The sequence below is a fragment of the Rhipicephalus sanguineus genome, chromosome 5 (genome assembly GCF_013339695.2).
Source record: "Rhipicephalus sanguineus isolate Rsan-2018 chromosome 5, BIME_Rsan_1.4, whole genome shotgun sequence".
Taxonomy (NCBI): Eukaryota; Metazoa; Arthropoda; class Arachnida; order Ixodida; family Ixodidae; genus Rhipicephalus; species Rhipicephalus sanguineus.
The window spans coordinates 18,371,601-18,393,478 of record NC_051180.1 but is presented as its reverse complement, the minus strand read 5'-3'; the positions used below and the strand labels follow the sequence as shown (position 1 = coordinate 18,393,478).

At 46.1% G+C, this 21,878-nt stretch overlaps 1 protein-coding gene across 2 annotated transcripts; it reads right to left on the bottom strand.

The window, feature by feature from the left end:
- Window positions 1–459: 459 nt before the first annotated feature.
- Window positions 460–18,332, bottom strand: LOC119393312 (alkylglycerol monooxygenase). Of its 2 annotated transcripts, XM_037660260.2 has the most exons (10): window positions 18,114–18,332; window positions 12,810–12,940; window positions 10,412–10,563; window positions 9,493–9,596; window positions 8,586–8,748; window positions 5,171–5,316; window positions 4,857–4,991; window positions 4,162–4,278; window positions 3,376–3,458; window positions 460–2,755 (listed from the first exon to the last, which is right to left on the bottom strand). In XM_037660260.2, the coding sequence occupies exons 1-10, from the start codon at window positions 18,219–18,221 to the stop codon at window positions 2,548–2,550; spliced, it is 1,347 nt and encodes a 448-aa protein (XP_037516188.1). In that variant the 5' UTR covers window positions 18,222–18,332; the 3' UTR covers window positions 460–2,547. The 2 variants fall into 2 exon arrangements, with proteins under 2 accessions (XP_037516188.1, XP_037516189.1); XM_037660261.2 differs by lacking the exon at window positions 460–2,755 and having other exon boundaries at window positions 3,372–3,458; window positions 18,114–18,326.
- Between the last annotated feature and the right edge of the window lie 3,546 nt (window positions 18,333–21,878).

Genomic DNA, 21,878 nt, shown 5'->3' with positions numbered 1-21,878 from the left:
AATTAAATAAATATTGCGTGCTGTTCATAGTAATCGTCGTAACATATAGAACATATCACGAATTACACAGACATCAAGTGAAAATGGCTGATCGAATTAACGTCGCCAGTCATCTGCAAAGAATGGAAGTACCGCGAATTTTCTGTGTCCTTTGTTTTCGTCACCAGTCACGCTGCGATCCCTAACAAAATAACTGGACGGTCATTATGCATGTCGACTACCAGGCGTGAGCCTAACACTGACAAAGGAAGTTAGCGAATACGTGTTCCGAGTTTAACTCGCACTGCTTTTTTTTTTTTGTCGTGAATGTGTACACGTGTTTTTTCATAGTTGAAACTGCAAATCTAAGAAAGGGGACTTTTCGAGTCCTATTCCTGAAATGTTGACTACAGCGACGTTCTCTGTTGAACGATTTCTCACCAAGTCTAAAGGAGGAGACACGAAGTACGACAGTAAACCAAATTGTGTGTGTTTTTTTTAGTGTTTGAACTTTTATTGAGCTGGCATACGTTGCACAGTATAGTCTTTATTCTTGATAGGTTGGAAGGTATTTGAAACAAGATATTTGTTCGACACGAAGTATCAAAAGGGAATGCTTGCTTACTTTATTCATTCATAACAATATATGCTGAGTTAAACGAATGCTTAAGGCAACGGTTGTTGATCAGCAAAGTAACAGAAATAAAAACTTTGACAGCATTCAGAACATTTATAATTCTTAAAAGCAAAAGGGACAATACGCAGGCATATCCTGTTAAAAGATTCCTCCAACGTTACACGTCACGAAAAAAAAAAGAGAAAGAAAAACTGTAATCCTTTTTCTGTGAGGATTGAATGGTGTAATCTTTAAAAGTGGCAAATATCTCCACGTATTAAAGATCTTATAAATTTGACTCGACGCATTCAGAAAGCAATCTCTTTTATTTAATTTGCAGAGGCATGCAGAAACTTGAAGCTCAAATCGCGGTGGCACTCAAAAAGTTGGATTAAGCTTTAAGTAGCGTGTGTGGGAACAGTGAGTATTGACACTAAATCGAATAAGAATGGAACGGTGCCAACGCGAATCAAGTCTAACTGCACATTGAATACCTTTGGAATAGTTTTCAAGCCCTGAGCAGCCATCATAAAACGATGTCCACGTTCTAGTATTTATACATTTAGAATTAATACCACAGTAGAGAGCACTAGGGACAGATGAGAAGAATCTCTGCATTCAAATAAGTCTTCGGAGAGTACGAACGGTCGCCGTATCGCCGGTAAAGTCTGGCTCCACGAGTGACGTAGTCCGCTGCATTACGTGCAAGCTTTCACGAGTTGTCTCTATAATATGCCTGCGGGGACGAAAATTAACGTTATTTTGCGCCGATGTTGCCTTTATTTTGTAGCCGTTGATATTTTGAAATATTCCTGAAGCATTGAAAAATAGTTTTTACAACTATTTTAAAAAACTATTTAAAAAATAGGTATTTACAATGGCAATTTACAATGGGATTAGGTATTTCATTCCAATACAGAATCGCATATGGCAATATTGGATTGGATACGCAAAACTTTCGAATATTGCTCACTCCTAGCTTTAAGGATTAGCCTTGCGAGCTAGAGTGACCAAAATCTCCCTCACTATTTACAACAAAGAGATGGTATTCACACCTCCATGCAGTTATGCACACTAGATTATGGTCCTTTAAAAAGAAAGTTGGCAGGGCCTCGGCAGATAACATAACTGCTAAGGCGTCAGCGCTAGAATGCACAAAGTGAGAAATGGCATGCTCGAACTATACACAGGGCAATGATAACATGACACTGCATCATTAAGATGTATATATTTCAGTTCCATTTCGAAAATTCGTTCTTTCGCTAAACGTTCTGCAAGATACTGCTGTTTAATGTTCTCGCTTTTCCCAGCTAAGCAATGACTAGCAGCCAAAAATATCGTTCCTGAGGTTGTTCTGTTGGCCAGACGGGTGCTATAAAAACGGTGTACAGTATTAACATTTCTGGCTGGAACGCCATATGCAGTATAATCTTGCTCATAAAATGTAGTAATTGATACGATAACAAAATCTACATAAGAGTTTTGCTCATAAAATGTAGTAATTGATACGATAACAAAATCTACATAAGAGTTTTGCTCAGAAAATGTAGTAATTGATACGATAACAAAATCTACATAATAATTAAAGGGTGCCGTATTTCCCTCACTTCTTTCGTTATTTTCTTTGTGAGACACTGGACGTCTCAGCATACTAGACTACAATTTAAAAAACCGCTTCCTTACCATATCTTCAGGTAGCGTCCGTGATCGCCTGCGGCAAGGCGGGCGATCGCGGAGGCTGCATTTTAACATTTATAACAGTTTTGCTGTTGTACAGTCATCATCAATACAAATCAAGCAAAAGTCTTTTGAAAGCCGATGAAACATCCGCAGAGCGGTCACGAAAAGGGCAGCAGGTGACAAGCCGCCGATAATGTACTTAGGCACGAAGGAAATCATACGTAGCAGCATTCGACACTTCATCTGCATACGTGTACATGTAGAAGTCGATATCAGGCAACTTTTTGCGTGACAGTCCACACGACACCTCGCAGACTGGCGGCGACGCAGCCCAGAAGCGAAGCTGCGTATGTTGCCCTGACGATGTTCAGGAACGCAGTGGCAGCCACCGAGTCGACCATCGATGACAATTGTAGCAGGCGGGCGTCCAGGACAAACATCAGGCCGCATCTGAACGCCTCCAGTGCGAAGGCGTTTTTCCTGTAAAGAACCGGTGTTAATGAACAGCCACTGATTGAGTGGGCTAGACGCTCAGCAATTAGGAAACAATTCGCCATCAAAGTTCAATTGTTGTTGAGATGTACTTCCTCCTTACACCAACGCTTGCGATGAGCAACAATTTAAAAGGCTTGCGTGCAATATATACATGTATATACATTGCTGGACAAGGACGCATTAACGGCTTTGTATGGTCTGTTTATGCGGTGTGGTTTGTGATAAGCGGTCAAAGAATCAATTTATGCGCCACCGTTCGGTTCTGTATGCAGATTGCTGCACAAAACGCTAAATGCGCTGCGTTGAGGTCCCCCCTGAATGCGCTAAGTGCATCTGTAATCGGCGACGCCTCGAACTTGTCTGCTGAAATGTAAGTTCAAAAAGGGAAAGAGAATAGCAAAAACACTTCATGAACAACTGTGCTTTTTGCGCTGAAAGCGTCTTTAGAATACATATACTTTGCCGAAATGGAATACGTACGTTCTGCGGACATGCTCGAAAAGCCCATTTACTACAGAGGGAAGCACTCATGGGAAAGAGGAGGCGTAAGGCTTTGCAGAAGAGAAGATAGCCAGAGTGAAGCATGCGCTCTTCAATGAACTCACCTCTTGTCCAAGAATGCGCCCATTGCAGCGAGTGATAAGAAGATGTAAAGAATTCCGCAAAGAAGCGTGCCGGTCGATATCACCTAAATGTGCGAAACAATGAAATTGTTTGTTTCACTAAGCCGATCTCAAATTAAGCGCTTTTCATTTCCATGAGATCTGTGGGCTTCGCGTTGATTTTCCCATCGCGGGATAACGACTAGCTCTCTTCTTTCACAGGGCACACCGTTTTCCTTGAGGCGCTACTGATCTCAGCGCCGTCTATCATGTACCTATCAATGCACATGACACTGCACACCGTGTGTACCGTTGGTGAGGAATTTCAAATACACAGCGCGCACGCTCGAATTATTCCGATTTGCACTGCTATAATTATCACATAAAGCCACACACGGCCGATTGCACATACCTGTGCGAGGAGGACTACGGCGCAGCGCGGTAGCTCGAGGCTACGTTTTTCCGTCAATCCTAGTCAATCCTAGACATTCAGCTAGACAGGTGCCTACTCTAAACAACAACAGTAGCTATAATAATAATAATAATAATAATAATAATAATAATAATAATAATAATAATAATAATAATAATAATAATAATAATAATAATAATAATAATAATAATAATAATAATAATGACAGTAATAATAATAATAATAATAATAATATAATAATAATAATATGGCCAAATATTTTTACGCATGGACATCATTGTATTATTAAGCACGTTATCCAATGTTTCTACGGCACATGTTTTACTACTATTATGTGCACTAAAGATATTACTCACTTGGCTCCAATGTTTTAACTTCACATAGCCGATTACTACAATGGCAAAGTGCACCGTTACGTATATCTTGCATAGCAGCGTGGTTTTGGGCGCGTAGGTTTCCACGGGTCTGCGTACCTGCATCAAAATGAACGTAATCTTCAGTCAATAGTAAAATGTTGGAAGCATTATTGACTCCCCCCCCCCCCTCCCACCCTAATGGTAAACGCTGCGCACGCCTGTGATCACTAGGTTGAGATCGAATGAAGGCTGCGGCAACCCAGTGAACGGTGCGACCCAAGCCCTCACGTGCGCATGTGCGCAGTCTTTATCACCTTTCCCTCCCCCCTTTACTTTCCTATATAATCACGAACGTGAATAAACACCGCGCGGTGTTTCATGGTACCACTGTCTCGTTTACTGCTGGATAACAAAGGCAATGGGTGGGTTCCAGTACTCGCCGTGGACGGCAAAATAGAAAGCTCCGCGAAGACAGCATCAGATATGAATATGGCGCAGGCTACTTTTATGTCAAAACAAGATGGCGACTGAGCGAAATGCTTCGATCTCGTCGGTGTGGTCGTCTGCCCACAGGTACACGCTTTCTTACGTGTTCAATGTACGCGACGTTCAGTTTACCATTGATTCGAATACGAAAGAAGTTAGGTGCCCGTTTTGTTAAGTGTGTACCTATGACGACAAGGCGTACGACTCACGTCTGGAATGTCATTCGGATCTCCCAGCCTCGGTTTGCCAGGTTGCCATCCAGGGCCTTTGAACAAGGTGGAAAGTTTGTTGCCTAGTCCTTCGATGACCCAGAATTGCCGGCATATGTACAGGAAGTGATGCATCTGAAAGAGGTTAAAAGGTCACGATGGCGCGAAGGAATCGATCCTTTAAAGAGCGCCTCGTGTCGTCCTCAGCTGCAAGGCAACGGAGGAGGCGAAGCGCACAAACAAAGGCGCTCGCGGTTTTGTACCGAGCTCGCGGAATGAAAGACGCAGGGGAGCTGCGACTATGTCTTTGGTACCTGAAGAGTCCATGGGTCGAACGTATTCACTGAATGGGTCAGCCCGTACGCCGGCCGGCTTTGTTCGGCCGCAAATGTGCCGAAAAGACGATCCCAGATGATCAGCGTGCCACCGTAGTTCTTGTCGATGCAGTAGCGGTCCCTACCTGACAAATAGACGTGCATACTACAAGTCAAAGGCTGCAGTATGTCGCTGCACTTAACATCCCTAAGTAAACACTCCTAAGAAGAAATCAGCAGGTATTTTACGTTGTTGGTATGGTTCTTGTACATTTATTACGTTGTATACAATACAGGAAGAAAAAAAAAATGTCCAAACTGCCAGTATTTTTTACTTCGTGCCTGGACGGTCACGTTCATTACTGAGCTTCAAACAGAAGTTTGCACGTTCTCAAAAGTTGACGTGCTGAAATTCTCCAGCGAGCCAGGACCATCGCCGAGAACCTCACACGACGTTCCCCGGACGACTGCGCCTGGTGGCTTAGCCCAGATCACTAATTTCTCGCTGGACCCATAATGAAGATTATTACCTACCTAATTAATGCAATGCAATAACTATACGTTTAAAAAATCAATTAAGAAGCCTCGAGCATATGCTGCCAAAATCAACGACGTGAAGGCCGAGCCGGTGCCGGGTTTTCAAAGTGCATTGTCACTGACGCTTTTTGTTTACGTGTCCTTTCTGGTTTAGTGAGATTCTGTTAACGTTATGAGTGACCGATTTGGTACGTCTGATGTCTAAACTACCTACGTAAGTTACCTATACTTTCTCTTCAGCGTTCATCGAAAATCTGCTGCGCTGATCTGAATACTCAAATCAAGATTACAGTTCAGCGATCAAACTTTACTGCAAAGCTACCAACCGCCATCTATTTTTGTCGAAGCACACATTACTTCGAAAGGCCACTTGGCCATCCATGCCTATACTGCAGTGGGATGACGGCGGCCTAACCAAATACTTTAACCACATACAGTGAAACCTCGGTGATACGATCATGGCTCATACGAATTTCGGGGTGATACGAATTTTTCGTTGGTCCCGGCCAAGGCCCATTGGCCTGCAGTGTAATGGAGTACGGTTGTTGCGAACCGATTTTCACCCAGCGACGTTTGATACGAACGTACGCTACCGCCCAGGTACGAAGAGGTGCTGCCCGCGCTGTCGCGGAAGGCGCGCCAAGCACGTGCGAGCGCGGGAACGCAAGCGTGGACATGCGCGCCGCACCGCCAAATCGTCAGAATCACGGTGTAAGCAAAACACCTTTCTTACGGTCAGAATAAACCTTCAGAGACGCGTCACGGCCTCCAGGATGGTGTGCGCGGATCTTTGAGGTTATGTGCTTCCGTGTGCCTTCGCGTTTAGATTACAGAGGAAATTAGCGGCATGCTTTTTTAAAGACGATAGTCTTTCTTGGGGAACTTAAACGCAGAAATTTTGGTCTGTCTTTCTGTTTGTCGGCACGTCCCTCGATTCAGCAACTCGGCCAAAGTTGAACCACTTGCACAAGGGCCAGCCATCGTGAACGGCTCACTAGGTTCATACTTGTGCATGGTTGATCAAAAAGCAAACATTACGCATATCTGAGGCGCAACATCACTAGGTAAGTATTAGGTGGTGTGTTCCTTTAATATAAAATACATAGATACGTAATTCTAGAGACCCTAGTTTCTTAAGCTGCGCTGAAAATGCGACTGCGCCGAAACTTGGCTTCCTCCATGCCCTCTGCGCGAGCTCATTGTTGTGTTTCGGTTTCAGTTCAGTATTGCACTGTACGAGTGCCATGGGGCGCCGCTCTGTCATTCCTGCTTTACCCAGGCGACGTGAATATAAAAGATTGTGTGGAGAGTACTTGTTGAGTGCGCACGTTTCTTCTGCTTCGGCGCTTCGCGCCAAACCGCGTGTTCGGGCTGGCTGGCGTCCCAGCCGGTCGCGTTGGTCAGCGCCGGTCTTGCCAGCTGCTGCGCCGGGACTACCAGCCCGCAACACAGCATTCGCGTTTCCCGACGTATTGCCAGATGGCGTTCATATCTCACGCAGCGCCTCTTCTATCGTCTTTAGACGACATTTGCAGCGAAACACGCAGATACGCGGCCAATTTTTTTCCTAACTTGTCGACGCGGGCTGCTGTCGTTGTTACTGTGTTTTCACGTGCCTGCCTCGTGCATCAGACATTCTATGAAAGGTGGACGAGGACCGAAAGAAGGCGAGGACGGTCTTGGCGAAGGAGTCGGGCCTCACAACGTCAACATGCGCGACCGTTGAGGTCGCACTTGTGCAGGCACGGCCGTAAATCTCCCAAAAAACACCCCCAACACCTCCGCGATAACAAAATCATAACACAGGACCTGTTCTGTAATTTTGTGGCCTTGATCCATCGCGTCAAAGAACTTCTTTCGTTACTTTCGCTGCAGTACTCCGGTGTCATTCAAAAAAGCATGCTAAAACTTGAAAGGGGCTACTACTGTCGCGGGTCACAACGCACCTGGTTCATTAATTAAATACGCGCGTACGGGCCGTATATTTACGAATGATGGTATGATTACCGACATCTAAAAACTTAACTGACAATCATTCAGGGTTCTTCCTGACGTTGCTGCGGCCCTGAAAAACAATAAATGAAAATGTATGCCAGCTTCCTTTTGTCGCATGCTAATTTTGCATGCTTTCTGGTGATACGAATTTCGGATGATACGAATATTTTTGGCGGTCCCGTGAGATTCGTATCACCAGGGTTTCACTGTATTAAGGCAATCAACTAACACCTGCTTCTTTTTTTTTTTTGGCTTACTCTCGGCCAGCTCCACAAGACTCTCACCTGTTGACGTACAGCAACGTACAGTCGAACTAATTGTTAATTAAAAACACCCCTTCCATCAGTGGGGCCCGAACCCACAACCACGGGCCCACCGACGGAAGGGGTGGTGTTCGTCCACTTTAATTCATATCAATTTATGTCGTAATTACTGCACTACAAAACAACAAATGATGTCCTGCGTGCTTTCCTTGGCTTAACTGTCCGGTGGTTTCATTTGGTTGTGTCTAACCAAGAAACGAGCCCCTCGAACAGTTATCAATCTTTCATTATTGCGATATAGAGGTAATTCAAATAAAATGAAAGTGATTGAACCAATCGCATCAAATGACAAACTCCAAAGGCTATTTTCAAAGGTGGGTAGGAGGTGGGCCAGCCGCCATACTCCAGAAACTGTCACTGGCGGTACTCAGATCGCGAAGTTTGCATCAATCAACATGCATCGCCACCGCTTGCTCCCCGCAACTAGCTGCCAAGCACATGCGAGGCTCCGGCGCAGGCTTTAATTACCGAGTCACCACGTTCACAGCAAGACATATTTTCTGTATTATTCATTATACCTAAATGTTCTTCGTCGAATGCCCCAGAGGACGATAGCATACCGTGATGCACGCGATGGTGACTTGGTGTGTTCAGCACTAGCTCCAGTGGGCCCAGCGTCTGCACAACCTCGGTGTGTATAAGGAACTGGAAGAGCCGGTTGAACTGTCGATGTACCATGTACGCGCTCGGTGACACCGCGAGCGCCAGAGGAAGGTATAGGACCTGCAAGGAATATACGTGACGGTGAGATGAAGGCCGCACTACTCCTTTCAGCATGTCTCATGAACATCTTTGGGAACAACAGTTTGAAAGCGCAACAGTGGAGACCTTCTGGTATGTTCACTACTGCAATGACGCGGTCGCGAACATTAGTGCACACACGTTAGCGAATGGCGTCAGGTACGGAACCTCTCTACGTTTGAACCCGCCGCGGTGGTCTAGTGGTTATGGTGCTTAACTGCTGACCCTCAGGTAGCGGGATCGAATTCCGGCCACAGCGGCCGCATTTCGATGGCGGCGAAGTGCTAGAGGCCTGTCGCATTCTTACATTTAGGAGCACTTTAGAGGCCTTAGGTGGTCGAAATTTCCGGAGACCTCCTCTACGTGTCTCTCATAATCACATCGTGGTTTCGGGACGTAAAACCTCAACAATTATTATATTATTTCTTATCTTTGCAGGAGTCGCGAACTCGCAAATAAAATTCAAGCACGCTTCACTCCAGCTACGTAATGCGAATTCTGCTTGGTTCATAAATACACATAAGTGTTCCGCGGAGGACAAAGTGAACGTTTTTGCGTCGTGTTGGGAAATTATGTGAGACTGCAGGTCGTGGTGTTCGTTGTTATTGCGATATCCAGTGACCAAAAGTTTCTGTCGTTTACTTTCTGGAGTCAAATGGCAGATGTGTATTACCAGCGTATCATTTCAGTACACTCTCTTCGCGTGAATAGGACGCAAGTGCTTACGGGTTCGTAGTAAGCTTGCAGAGCCGACTGACGCACGGCCGTTGTCAGATTGTAGAACTCGGAGCTGTGGTGCACCTGATGGCCGGACCAGGCCAGGTTGATCTCTGCAGGTAACCCAAACTTCATGAAAAGCTACATTCGTATTTCTAGACTAATGGAAAAGCACACATCTTATGAGCCTCAATTAAATTTGCAAAGAAAAAAAAATAGTGGATACTTTTTTTTTTCTGCGCGATATATTTAAAGCTAGGTTTGTAGCACCAATATGAGGCACTTGAATCAGCCTTTACCCACACACAAAATAACATTTGCAAAAAAAAAAAAAACGACATGCAGGAATTCAAACAGCAAAATTTCTATCTGCAAATCTGTGGGCAAAATCTACTCGGAAATTCCTACTGCTAGACAACCATGCAAAAGCTCGCAGGCCCCTTATGCATTTGCCTAAGACGACTCGAAGGCGAAAGCCGTCCTTATTTTGTTTTCATTCGGTTGTATTCAGCGTCCCCCAACCCCCCCTTCTCCTGAAAGCTTTGTGCACCAAGTGTGGTTTTGCACTGCCTCCGGGATCGGTCCACCTATGACCAAGCGACGATGTCATTTGATGACGTCGTCATCAGGTGACGCTACGTTACGTCACGTCAGTAACGTCATGATGGTTTTTCGCATCACTCGTGCTGACGCCGACCTTCACATTTCGCGTTTGATGAGACATCTAAGGCTTTCCCCTTAATAAGCTTTTGATTTCTTTTATAGACGAGGTGCCTTTCGTAAAGACATTGTCCAGGCAAATGTGTGAATGGTCCTAATGTGTCAAAGTAGGGTCAGCTATTTTTTGCATCCATGACACTATAGTGATCTTTTTGTCTCGACGTGACATAATGACAACGCGGCGCCGAGTATGGATTTATGCGCTTGCCATGACCCCAGCGGTGAACCCAGTAGTACGCGAAGTCGATGGCCAGCATGGCGAAAAACCATGTCCCCGTGGAATTCCAAGGCAGCGTCACAATCCTGAAGTTGTTGTACACGTAGACGTAGCCGGCCAGGAGAGTACCTTCCGTGAAGAGTCTGTAAGAAGGAATGCCGATGTATGATGTTTCAGCAGCCACTCTTTCTTCTTTTTTGTATTTGTTCTCATTCTTCGTTTCAAATCAACACACACACACGCACACAGGGGTTGTGTTTGTGTGTGTGCGTGTGTACACACACACACACAGACACAAACACACACACACGCACGCACACACGCACAACCCCTGATTAAATAGGTCAAAGAACTCAAGATCGCGCGCGCTTTACTGTTATTTGCTAAAGGATAAAGAATCGTGCAGTCTTCAAAAAGAAAAAAAAAAAAGAGTGCTGCGAATTGCTTTAAGGGGAACCGTCGTAGAGCTGCGAAGCGTTTGATGGAGTGAGGAAGAAACATATGTAGTCGTACTCATGTGATATTTTACTACGTTATTGCGAGAGCACATAATCAATTAGCCAAAAGTTAGCCAACGCTGGTATTGCGCGAGTAAATGCAGTAGTCTTTATACGAGCTCTTTTTGTTGAGATTAATTAATGTTCGAGTGCATATTTAATCTAGCGGCCAGTCGCAACTTAAGCAGACTGAAAATACAATTTTGATAACATGATGCGTTTAGAAGTTTCTCTGGGCTCCTCTTAAGTGATACTCCTTGAAGGACTTCACATGTACTGCAATGTACCCGGCCCGTTTCACTGAAGAGAGCGAGTCACTTTTACAAGGCATTTGTTTCGAGCGTTTTCGAACTTTTGATAAACGCAGTAAGTGAAATGACGTCCTTTAGCTGATCAGTGGTCTTAATTCTAATTAAGGTTTTCGCTGCGGCCCGTATAAGCGGTACGAGTCGATAGACTACCGTTACGGGAAGCCCTGTACGTCATATGTATGAATTAACAGAGATGACATATGGGATTCTTTTAACCTCTGATTGGCATCCGCCACACACATTGTGCACTGAAAACAGCAGTTTTGAAATAATTAACAATGTCCGCGCTTCCTTCAACACACTGCGCCTCAGATCTGCATAATCAGAATCAGAATCCACTTTATTTCCAACACACTTGTTGGGGGTCCCCCAGGTAAACAGCTGTGCAAACAGCTTGACAGGACCTGAGGGCCTACAGAGGGCAGCACATGCAGTGGATGTCGCACAGTCGTACACATTGTAAACGAAAACAAGCAGCATATTACAAAAAAAAAAACATAAAGAGAGAGAGAAATAGATGAAAAGGAAACGCAGGGAGGTTAACCTGGCGCGAGTGACCGGTTTGCTACCCTGCACAGGGGTGGGGAAATAGGGGTAAGAAAGAGGACAGAGAGAGAGAGAGAAATTGCTATATACACAATGAACATCAGAGCACTGTTTCAGTATGATACACACAACGTGAAATGCCAGTTGGCTTTCAGTAAAGAAAAAGATTTATGGCTTCATCAAGTAATCATGCACATCTACTTTGAACACACTGAAAGGGGTACTGAAATTAATATGGGTTTTTAAGGCGTTGTGAAGTGTTGGTATGCGATATTCTAGTCTTGCTGTACCGTAGGCTGTGGGTGTACGTGGTACTGAAATTTGCCTGTTACTTGTGCTGTAGTCATGACGAGTGTGTTCGTCTTTTGGAAGCTTGTTTTTATGCATATAAAGAGACAGTTTAAAGTCGTATAACCTGGAAGCTTTTAGCATATTATGTTTAACCAACAGAGGAGCCGTGGGCAGTAGGCTTGGGTATCCACTGAAATTTTGAAAGATTCTTAACACCTTCTTTTGCAGCTGTTCTAGTTTCTTATAGCTAGTGGTTGTAGTTGTACCCCACACTAGGGTGCAATATGAAAGACGTGAATCAAAATTTGCATATTATATAGCACTCTTTAGACAGAGGAATTAATTCTCTGAGTTTGTAAAGGCATCCAACTGCATTGCCTAATTCAGTCGTTAACTTGTTGACATACGTGTTTAGACATCGTATCTTGGAACCAAACACCTAGAAACTTTTCTGACGAAACAAGCTGAACGACCGTTCCTTGAAAATTAAGGGTGAGTTCAGAGTCACATTTTTTGTTGAGCGATTTAAATATAATATGTTTAGTTTTCTTAAAACTTAAAGTTAACATGTTAGAGTCCAGCCACTGTTCAAGTTTAATCAAGTAATTGTTTATTGTAGTGTTTAAGTTATTTAAAGTTTATGCGGAAAAGAATATTTCAGTGTCGTCAACATACATGAGCAGTTTCGGTGAATCGGGCACATCACATAAATCATCACAAATCATAAACTGATGCGCAGCTCACCGGGATAATTCTTGAATAATGCCTTGCCCTATAGATGTCAGGCCATCGTCAAGTTGGAAACGGTCACTGTTCTTCTGCAGGAGGTTGAATACCACTTCAATGATCAGGAACGCCGTGAATAGAGGTACAACCTAAATAGCAAACCAGAAAAAAAGAGAAATACACTTTAGTCGATAATATGTTGAATATTCGCCTCATTAACGAAATTCAATTTCCAGTGCAAGGGCGCCAGCACATGTGCTTGCCTATAGGCCCAAATGTGATTGAAACGTGGCCTAGCGTGACCTAACAGACCTCAATAAAGTTTTTCCATCCAACCCTCCATCAACCATGCGCTTCCAAAAAAGAAGGCTTTTCAAACGTGCCGAAAATATTTCTCTACGAACTGTGGGGCTTCGGATTTATATATGGTATCAGATGAGGAGCTTGTTGTTAAGTTAATCAGAACGAATGTCGTTCTGCTTTTATTGTTCATGCACCGTGCAATTCCGTGCGTAAAGAGACGAGGTTGTCAGTGATGTGACGATTTGTAACATTACTGATCACTCCCTCAGACTGTGTATTCTCCTTTGACACACAAAGCTCTACATATATGTAGGGGTGTGCGAATATTCGAGTTTCGAATTCGAATCGAATAATACCTAATCGAATAATTCGACTCGACTTTCGAATAGCTAGTATTCGAAGTTTCGAATAATTCGACAGAACGAATCTCTAAAACGCGACAAAAGCCAATGGTGCAACTTGGTTAAGGTGGGGTGGCTAAAAATAACGCCAACGTCGTTATAGTAGACCTTTCGTTAAAACTTGCACCGATATCCTGGTTCAAAAAACGAGCGCATATTTATTCCAAGTGAGATTATGTCATTTCGGCACGTCATGGCTCCAGCAAAGGAGGCCAGGGAAAAGTCTGGGAGGCTGTCGAACTGCTAGCGTCAAAAAATTACAAGCACACTGAGCTCAGACCTTAGTCAAGAGGTTCAAAAGTACTTCAGTGAGCCACTGATCCCAAGAAAGGATGATCCTTTGAAATACTGGAAAAAGCATGGAGCTGAACTCTATCCAGGTATCGCCAAAATTGCTTTGCGATACCTTCTCATCCCTCTTACTGAAGTTGCCCAGAGAGCGCATGTTTAACTGCAGGAAACAACGCAAGATCGCGGCGAGAGAGCCTGAAAACCAGGTCACGTGGAGGAGCTTTTGTTTCTGCATGACAATTTGTAACCTTTCGGTAGCATTCACTTACCGAGTTATGTGATCGAGGACATGAGCAGATTTCATGTCCTTGTTCCTTCTTTCAATTTTCAATAAAACCTTTTGTATTCGATATTCGATTCGATATTTTTGGCCACTATTCGGCACTATTCGATTTGAATTCGATTCGAGAAGATATTTCACTATTCGCACACCCCTACATATATGTGAGACAGCCTAATATAAAGAGAAAGCAACACTGGAAATATAAGCACTCTAATATGTCATAAAATTAGCGCGTTTTCAGTATTCTGCTGGCAACCCTGCCATCCAGAACTCTTATCTGGTATTCGCACCGCAGTAAACACCAGTATTCCGTAATCGATCAGCGTTGGTAGAGTGTACTAGAATTCTAGTAGTACACTCTAGCGTTGGTGTGTAGCGTCTCTTTCGTCTCCCTAGTTCTCAAGTCTTTAAGAGCAAACTAAGACACGAACAAGAAATGGGAACGACTCGAGCGCTTATACTACCAACGGAAGGCTTTATTTTGTCGTCCCCTTTTCTTGTTTCAGATTGCACCTAAGATTGCAATTATGCATATTCACCAACTAGCTTGTCTTTCCGCTTTCCTTCAGAGGGAGAGCAGGGAGAACTAACTTTCCACTTAACAGGCCTTCGGCTTTCTCCTTCGATTCTTTTGTAATCGAGGGCGCTTGGTGTTACGTAACTAACGGATAATCTAATCTTTATAGCGGACACGCTGTAGTCTCGCAGCAAGGCGTCACGATTGGATGTTGTCGAAGTAGATACCGGAGATGGTTTGAGCTTTACGAGTGGTAGCCGAATCTATTAATCTTAAATACAGGAAAAAATCACTTGTTTACTCAAATGTCGGCTATAAAAAATACTTCGAGGACGCTTGAGCTTCGCCTTCAAGAGTAGAACGCGATAGCATAAACGGGCTTGTGGCATTGCCTTCTCAATTGCTAGCTGGTTTCGGTTCTCGGTGGATGCCTCAACCATGCCGCAAGGAAACAAACGTCTGTGCTGCGCGTAACATTGGCCGTTTCAAACTGTGCTAGAATGCCTACCGCAAGTACAGTTGTGCAGTGCCCACTACGCCATAATTCTTCCTTTTGCGAATCAGCGAAGGGCCCACTACGCGTCTGTAAGTCAACACGCGAACCTACGTAGCTGCTCACTTTGTTGATCCTCCTTGACCCGACATTGGGTCATTTTTAGATGCGAAGTATCTTAAGGCCGAGCTCAATCCGGTGGTGGTGGTGTGCGGCGTGACCACCCTTACTGCGCATGCGCATACCCTCTCCACTCACCCTCTCCCCTTCCCCTCTCCACTTTCCCTCTCCTCTCCCATACCCCTCTCCCATACCCCTCTCCCCTCCCCCTTTCCACTCTTCCTCTGAAACGCGGGCTAGACATGCCGAAATTCTCTCCTGCGCAACGCCGCGATGAGCTCGAGCGCATGCGCGTCCCCTCCCCTTCTCTCTCCTCTCCTACGCTGCCCCCCTCTCGCCCGCCTGTCGGCCGCGTTCGCCGCTCGCCCTGTGAGAATTAACGGCCAGGCTAGATGGAAGATACGACGCGCGTAGCGTCCCTCTTCGCGTTCCACGACGCGAGGTCGGTAGCATGCCCAACGAACGCCAACGGAACGCGATCGTGCAAGTGCTCCGGCTTCGCATCGCCTCATGGTCCCCTTTAGCGGGAGATGGATGGATGGATGAAAGAACTTTATTGAGGTCCAATAGGTCGTGCTAGTTTCCTAGCCCGAAGCGGGCCGCTCCCACGTTGGGACCGAAAGACCTAGTCTTTCGGCCGCTTCGCGGGCCCGTTGGACTGCCCATAATTGTCCCTCTAATGTCGGACTGCGCAGAGCTGCGTCCCACCGCTCTTCAGTGTTTTCCTTGTCGCTGCGTAACGCGGAGCAACGCCAGAGCATATGAGTGAGATCTATTGTTTCGTGGCATGTTTGGCATGTAATTAAGAGCGGGTTCGGATAGGTTCTTGTTTGTAAGAGCCTTAGTGTAATGGCCTGTGCTCGATTTAGTTTACTGTGTGGAGGGGGGAAGACCCTGCGTCCTAGGTAAAAGTGCTTTGTTAGCTCGTTGTAAGAGAGGAGGTGATCCCTGCATTCTGAAACCTCAGCATCTTCTTGCCTTGTGGCTGCACGGTTGGCAAGTCCTCGTGCAGCATTGTGGGCAGATTCGTTGAGGTTCGCGGGAGCACCGTTGATTTCTCCCATGTGAGCAGGAAACCAGATGATCGTGTGTGGTTTGATTACCTTTCCCTTGAGAATTGCCAGAGCCTGTCTGGAAATAACTCCTTTGGCAAATGCTCGGACGGCTGCCCTAGAATCGCTGTGGATCCTCGATCTATTTGGGTCTAAAAGCGCCAGTGCGATGGCTACTTGCTCAGCAATTTCTGATTCTGTGGTGTAGGTGGAAGCCGAGTTGACGAGTTCACCTTCGCCGTTCACAAGTACTACTGTGAAGGCTCGTTTATTGGACATGAAAGCCGCGTCGACAAACGAGCATTCTTCAGCCTGATTTTTAGCTTTTTCTAGCAGGGCTTTGGCTCTGGCTTGCCTTCTGCTCACATTATGAATGGGGTGAACATTCCTTGGAACAGGCAGAACTGTTATATTCTCCCTCAAATCGTTGGGAATTTCTTTATGGTTGTTATCTATTGCTGTTATTGGTATACCAATCCGTGTGAGGATGTGCCGTCCTGATCGCGTGGTGGAGAGTCTAATGAACTGGGCTCTTTCTTGTGCCTCTGCTATTTCTTCCACTGTATTGTGCATCCCGAGCTGCATGAGCCTGTCAGTCTCGGTGTAGACAGGTAGCCCAAGAGCTACCTTGATTACCTTCCTTAACAATACATTTAGTTTGTCTCTTTCGGATCTCTGCCACTCGTGCATGGCTGCTACGTAGGCGAAGTGACATAGCACAAAGGCGTGAACTAGTCTTACGACGTTGTCTTCTCCAAGCCCTTGTCGGCGGTTAGTCACTCTTTTAATGAGCCTGATTGCGTTGTCCACTTTCTTAGCGATACGTTGTATTGTTTGATTATTGGAGCCGTTGGATTCTATCACCAAGCCCAGGACCCGGATAGAATTAACTCTTGGGATGACGCTTCCGCTCTTGGTATAGACCGTGATCTCGTTCTCCTCTGGAGGAATCCAGCCCCTGGGTTTGCGGCCTCTTCTCTTAGGTCTGTATAACAGGAGTTCCGATTTCTTGGGTGAGCATCGCAGTCCCGTTGGTGCAATTTTTTGCTCTGTATCCCATGGGCAAAACATTTTCGTGGGCGGGGGGGGGGGGCACGGGCCCTATGTGCCCCCTCCCTCGCCCCCGCGGCTACGCCACTGGCTCGAACCAAATATTTTTACTATTAATTCTATTGGCATCTATCTCGATTTTTCGCTCACGGACAACGCTGATTTATCGCTCACAACTAACGAGGCCGGCACCGACGCCGACACCGGAATTTCTGCGAAACGAGTTAACACTCTCGCGTTAAAACATCAATGTGCTCTGCAGCCGTGACAATACGACAAATGGCTCTGTGCGAACGCAGGCACACAACCTCGCTGGTCAAGCACTGCGAAAGGGTCTACAACTGTAGGTGGATTGGAAAAAACGATTGATAAGTGGCATTCTGGCCTTTCATTTATATTATCCGACTTACATTCCTCGTTCGCTCTTGACCTTCGGCATATCGCCAAGGCGCTCGGATTATGCGCAAAGATCGCCGAGATAATTTCACTTTTCAGTTCTCAGGGTTGTTAGGCTGCTCGCATTTGCCAGTTTTTGACGTGGTCGGCAGCTCTCAGCACTTATAGTAGACGGAATGAAAAGGAACGTGGTCAAAACACTGATGTGTGTACTTCATTTTATTCGCACAGTCAGCGCAAGCGTTTATATACATCGTCGATACACACCTAGCACAGCACGAAACATACACCAGTACATCGCGTAGCTTAGAAGACCAAATTATGGTCGGCAGCCACGAACAGAAGCGCTTAAAATGGAAGCGTGTCAATCTGCTAATCTGAATCGATCAAGCAGCGGAAGCAAGTGCGGCACTCGCCTGTACAATGTAGTCAGGAACTTCTTCGAGCTTCTCAAACGACGTCTCATTCGGGCTGACGACGTAAAGGAGGTATCCCAGACGCTTCGCAATTTCGCGCACATCCATCGCTCGGCTAGCCGCAGGCCGCCACCTTTCGAGAAGGTGTTGTGCTCAGTGCACCGAGAGCTATCGGCGGCCTCGAATACGATCTATCGCGACGTGGAGAGCAAATTTTTTGTTTTATTTTCTTGCCGCGTCACTTTTCCGCCAAGGGCCGCAACCTCGCAACAGGCGCGCCTGGCCTTGAAACGGGTGATATTATAATACGTACAACTTAGCGAGCACCGGCCGACGTGCTGACGTCAGGATTTTAGCGCTTTTTGGTAGCTTGTTTATACCGATCATAACCAATGAAGAAGCCAACCAATGCCCCTGAATGTACTGTACACGAATGACTGTCGCGTTTGAAATAAACGTTAAAAAACAGTCAGACAATTGCACTCATTCTCTGCTTAGGTTGGTGCTGCCATCTCGTGAAGATTGGCTCAAGGAGCCCCAGATCTGCTTTTGGGACACCAGCAGCGCGCTCTTTGAAGTATAGGGGCCCACGGTAGTCTATCTACTGTTTTTTATTATTAAAGTTTATTTTTTTCTCTCCATGTCTTCGAAGCTCCTGGATGTATAGATGGAAGAACTTTATTTTGTAGTGCCCGGAGTCCATATCGTCTTTTAACTAAGATCAAATCATCAAAGTGCCGAAAAAGAAGAGGAAAGAAGCACTAAAGAAAAAAATCCGGCAGATCCCAGGCATTACGGGAATCGGTGTAATGCGAAGCAGCCAGCAAAGAGCTGCATACATCGCCTAGTTTGTTTTTGAGCCAAATGAAGTCATTCTTGTCATAACACCTAGTTCACTGTATATCGCATGTATGTCATGCATTCATGCATGTACAATCTTTAATATAATTAAACGCATATTCTGGTATATTAAATACATAACATGTCGTTTATGTTCGTCCCTCACTGATGTCATGCCATAGCAGCTTTGGTGTATATCCAGTTAACAAAACGGCCGGAAGCGCACGAAAACAGTGTCATGTAAATCATGCCGTACATGACATGCATGTCATGATTGTCATGTTATTACCTGCCATTTGTGTTCACCATACAGTCGCGTCACGCAATAGCAATGTTGGTGTACGTCAAGCTAGCAAAACTACCGCGAGCAGCCCATGACCGTGGCATGAAATCATGTCCTACATGACATGCATGTCATGGTTATCATTTTACCACCTGTAATTTATGTCCGTCGTACAGTCACGTCATGCAATACCAATTTTGGTGTATATCAAGCTAGCGAAACGGCCGTAAGCGCACCATGAGCATGACATGTAAACCATGCCCCACACGACATGCATGTCATGATTTTCATGTTAATACCTGTAATTTATATTCGTCATACAGTCACGTCTCCAAATACCAGTTTTGGTGTATACGAAGCTAGCGACCCGGCTGCGAGCGCACCATGAGCTAGGCATGTAAATCATGGTGCACATGAAATGCATGTCACGATTGTCATGTTACCACCTGCCATTTATGCTCGTCGTACAGTCACATCACGCAACACCAATTTTGGTGTGTATCAAGCTAGGGAAACGGCCGCGAGCGCACTATGAGCGTAGCATGTAAATCTTGTTCTACATGACATACATGTCATGATTTTAATTTTACCACCTGTAATTTATATTCTTCATACAGTCACGTCACGCAATACGCAATTTGGTACATGTCAAGATAGCGAAACGGCTGCAAGCGCACCGCGAGTGGGGCATGTATGTCGTAGCGAACGTGACATGCATGTCATGATTTTCATGTTACCACCTGTCATTTATGTTCGCCATGCAGAAATGCCTCGTCGTATTAATTTTGGTTTATATCCATTCAGTTAAACGGCCGCGAGCGCCCCGAGACCATGTCTTGTAAATCAGGATGTACATGTTATGCGTGTCATGACTTGCACGATAGGACCTGTCACTTATGTTTTTCATACATTGGTATATATTGTTACAAGAATGTTTCACACTGCTGAAGCAAGGAAGGCACCAAAGAAGACGACGTGATGTTGCTGTGTGCGGCACGCTCTCCGCCATCTTGTCTAACGCTTAAGCGTTGTGTAAATACATTGTAAATACGCACTGCTTCCCTGTGTGCCTTCCCGTAATATTTTGGTGGAAGTGCGGGGTAGCAACGCACAACGGAGCTCCGCAGCGGCCGCCAAGTCGCCACTTCAAGCATGTCTACCGGCAGGGATCCTGCGTCAACAGCCGCGCCCACCGTATCAACGGCGCCCACCTCGCCTGTGGTCATTGTGGCCGCTCCACCCCGTGATCCTGGCAACTTTTCGGGCACTGACGGCGAGGACGTAGATGAGTGGCTTCAACTCTACGAGCTCGTCAGCGAAAATCACAGGTGGGACCCAACCTTGATGCTGGCAAACCTTATATTTTACTTGAAAGGAACGGCCAAGGCATGGTTCAACAACAACGTTGAAGAGCTCACAAGCTGGAGCGTATGTAAGACCAAGTTACGCGAGGTGTTTGGCCAATCTGCCGGCTCCAGGCGGGCCGCCAAGAGAGAACTTGGTATGCGTGTCCAGACGTCCACGGAGTCGTACCTGGCGTATATTCAGGATGTCTTGACCCTTTGCCGTAAGGTTGATACCACCATGGCAGAAGCTGACAAGGTAGCGCACGTGCTCAAGGGCATCGCGGACGATGCATTTAACCTCCTTGTGTTCAGAGGCTGTTCGACCGTCCAAGATGTCATCACTGAGTGCCGACGCTTCGAAGAGGCTAAAAGCCGTCGCATTGCCCACCACTTCGCCCGTCTTCCTAACACTGCTGCGACATCAACGTGTGAGGACCTTCGTGTAGAGACCCAACCCACCCCCCTGTCCGGTGACATTACCAGAATCGTTCGACGCGAAATTGAAGCTATATCACCCGCACCCTTGAGAGCCCTGGCACCCAGTGATCCTCAGCCGACCATATCCCTCATACAGACGGTTGTGCGCCAAGAACTGGCAAACGCGGGCCTTCAGACGATCTGCTCTGTGCACCGTCCCGACGTGGTCACTCCGCCTACCTTGAGCCCCCCCTCCGCCTACTACCGCCGCCCTGCTCCGAGTAACCGTGACCCAAATGCGTGGAGGACGCCTGACGACAGGCCCATTTGCTTTCGATGCGAACGAGTGGGACACATTTCGCGTCATTGCCGAAGCACTTGGACCTCTCCATCGCGGACAAGCTTCAACAACTTCCACTCATCAGCCCGTACTTCTAACCAAGTACCGCCACGCCACGACGACTCAGCAAATTACGTCCCGACCACTACGACCACCGCCCAGTACAGCCGTTCGCCTTCCCCACGACGTTGAGTTTCCCAGTCCCCTCCGCCACGTCGTTCCTCGTCCCCGTCCTACATCCGACGCTTTCCTTCGGGAAACTAACGGGTGCAGCTCCTGGAGGTGACGCTGCTGGTACGACCTGCCCTCAAATTCCTCTGTTGACGCTCCCTACCAATCAGAACCTGATCGATGTTGAAGTGGACGGTATACCTGTTACAGCTTTGGTTGACACTGGCGCCCATATTTCTGTTATGAGCTCTAATATCCGTGACCGTCTAAAGAAAGTCCTCACTCCAGCCCCTTCACGCAGTGTTCGTGTTGCTGACGGCGGTGCAGCTACCGTCATTGGCGTCTGCACAGCGCGCGTTACTATTGCC

Coding starts and splice junctions, on each gene's coding strand:
- LOC119393312 (XM_037660260.2), bottom strand. CDS start 18,221: ATGGATGTGCGCGAAATTGCGAAGCGTCTGGGATACCTCCTTTACGTC. Junction 8,749..9,492: donor TGCAAGCTTACTACGAACCC/GTAAGCACTTGC, acceptor TATTCCTTGCAG/GTCCTATACCTTCCTCTGGC. Junction 2,756..3,375: donor GGCGCATTCTTGGACAAGAG/GTGAGTTCATTG, acceptor GGTTCTTTACAG/GAAAAACGCCTTCGCACTGG.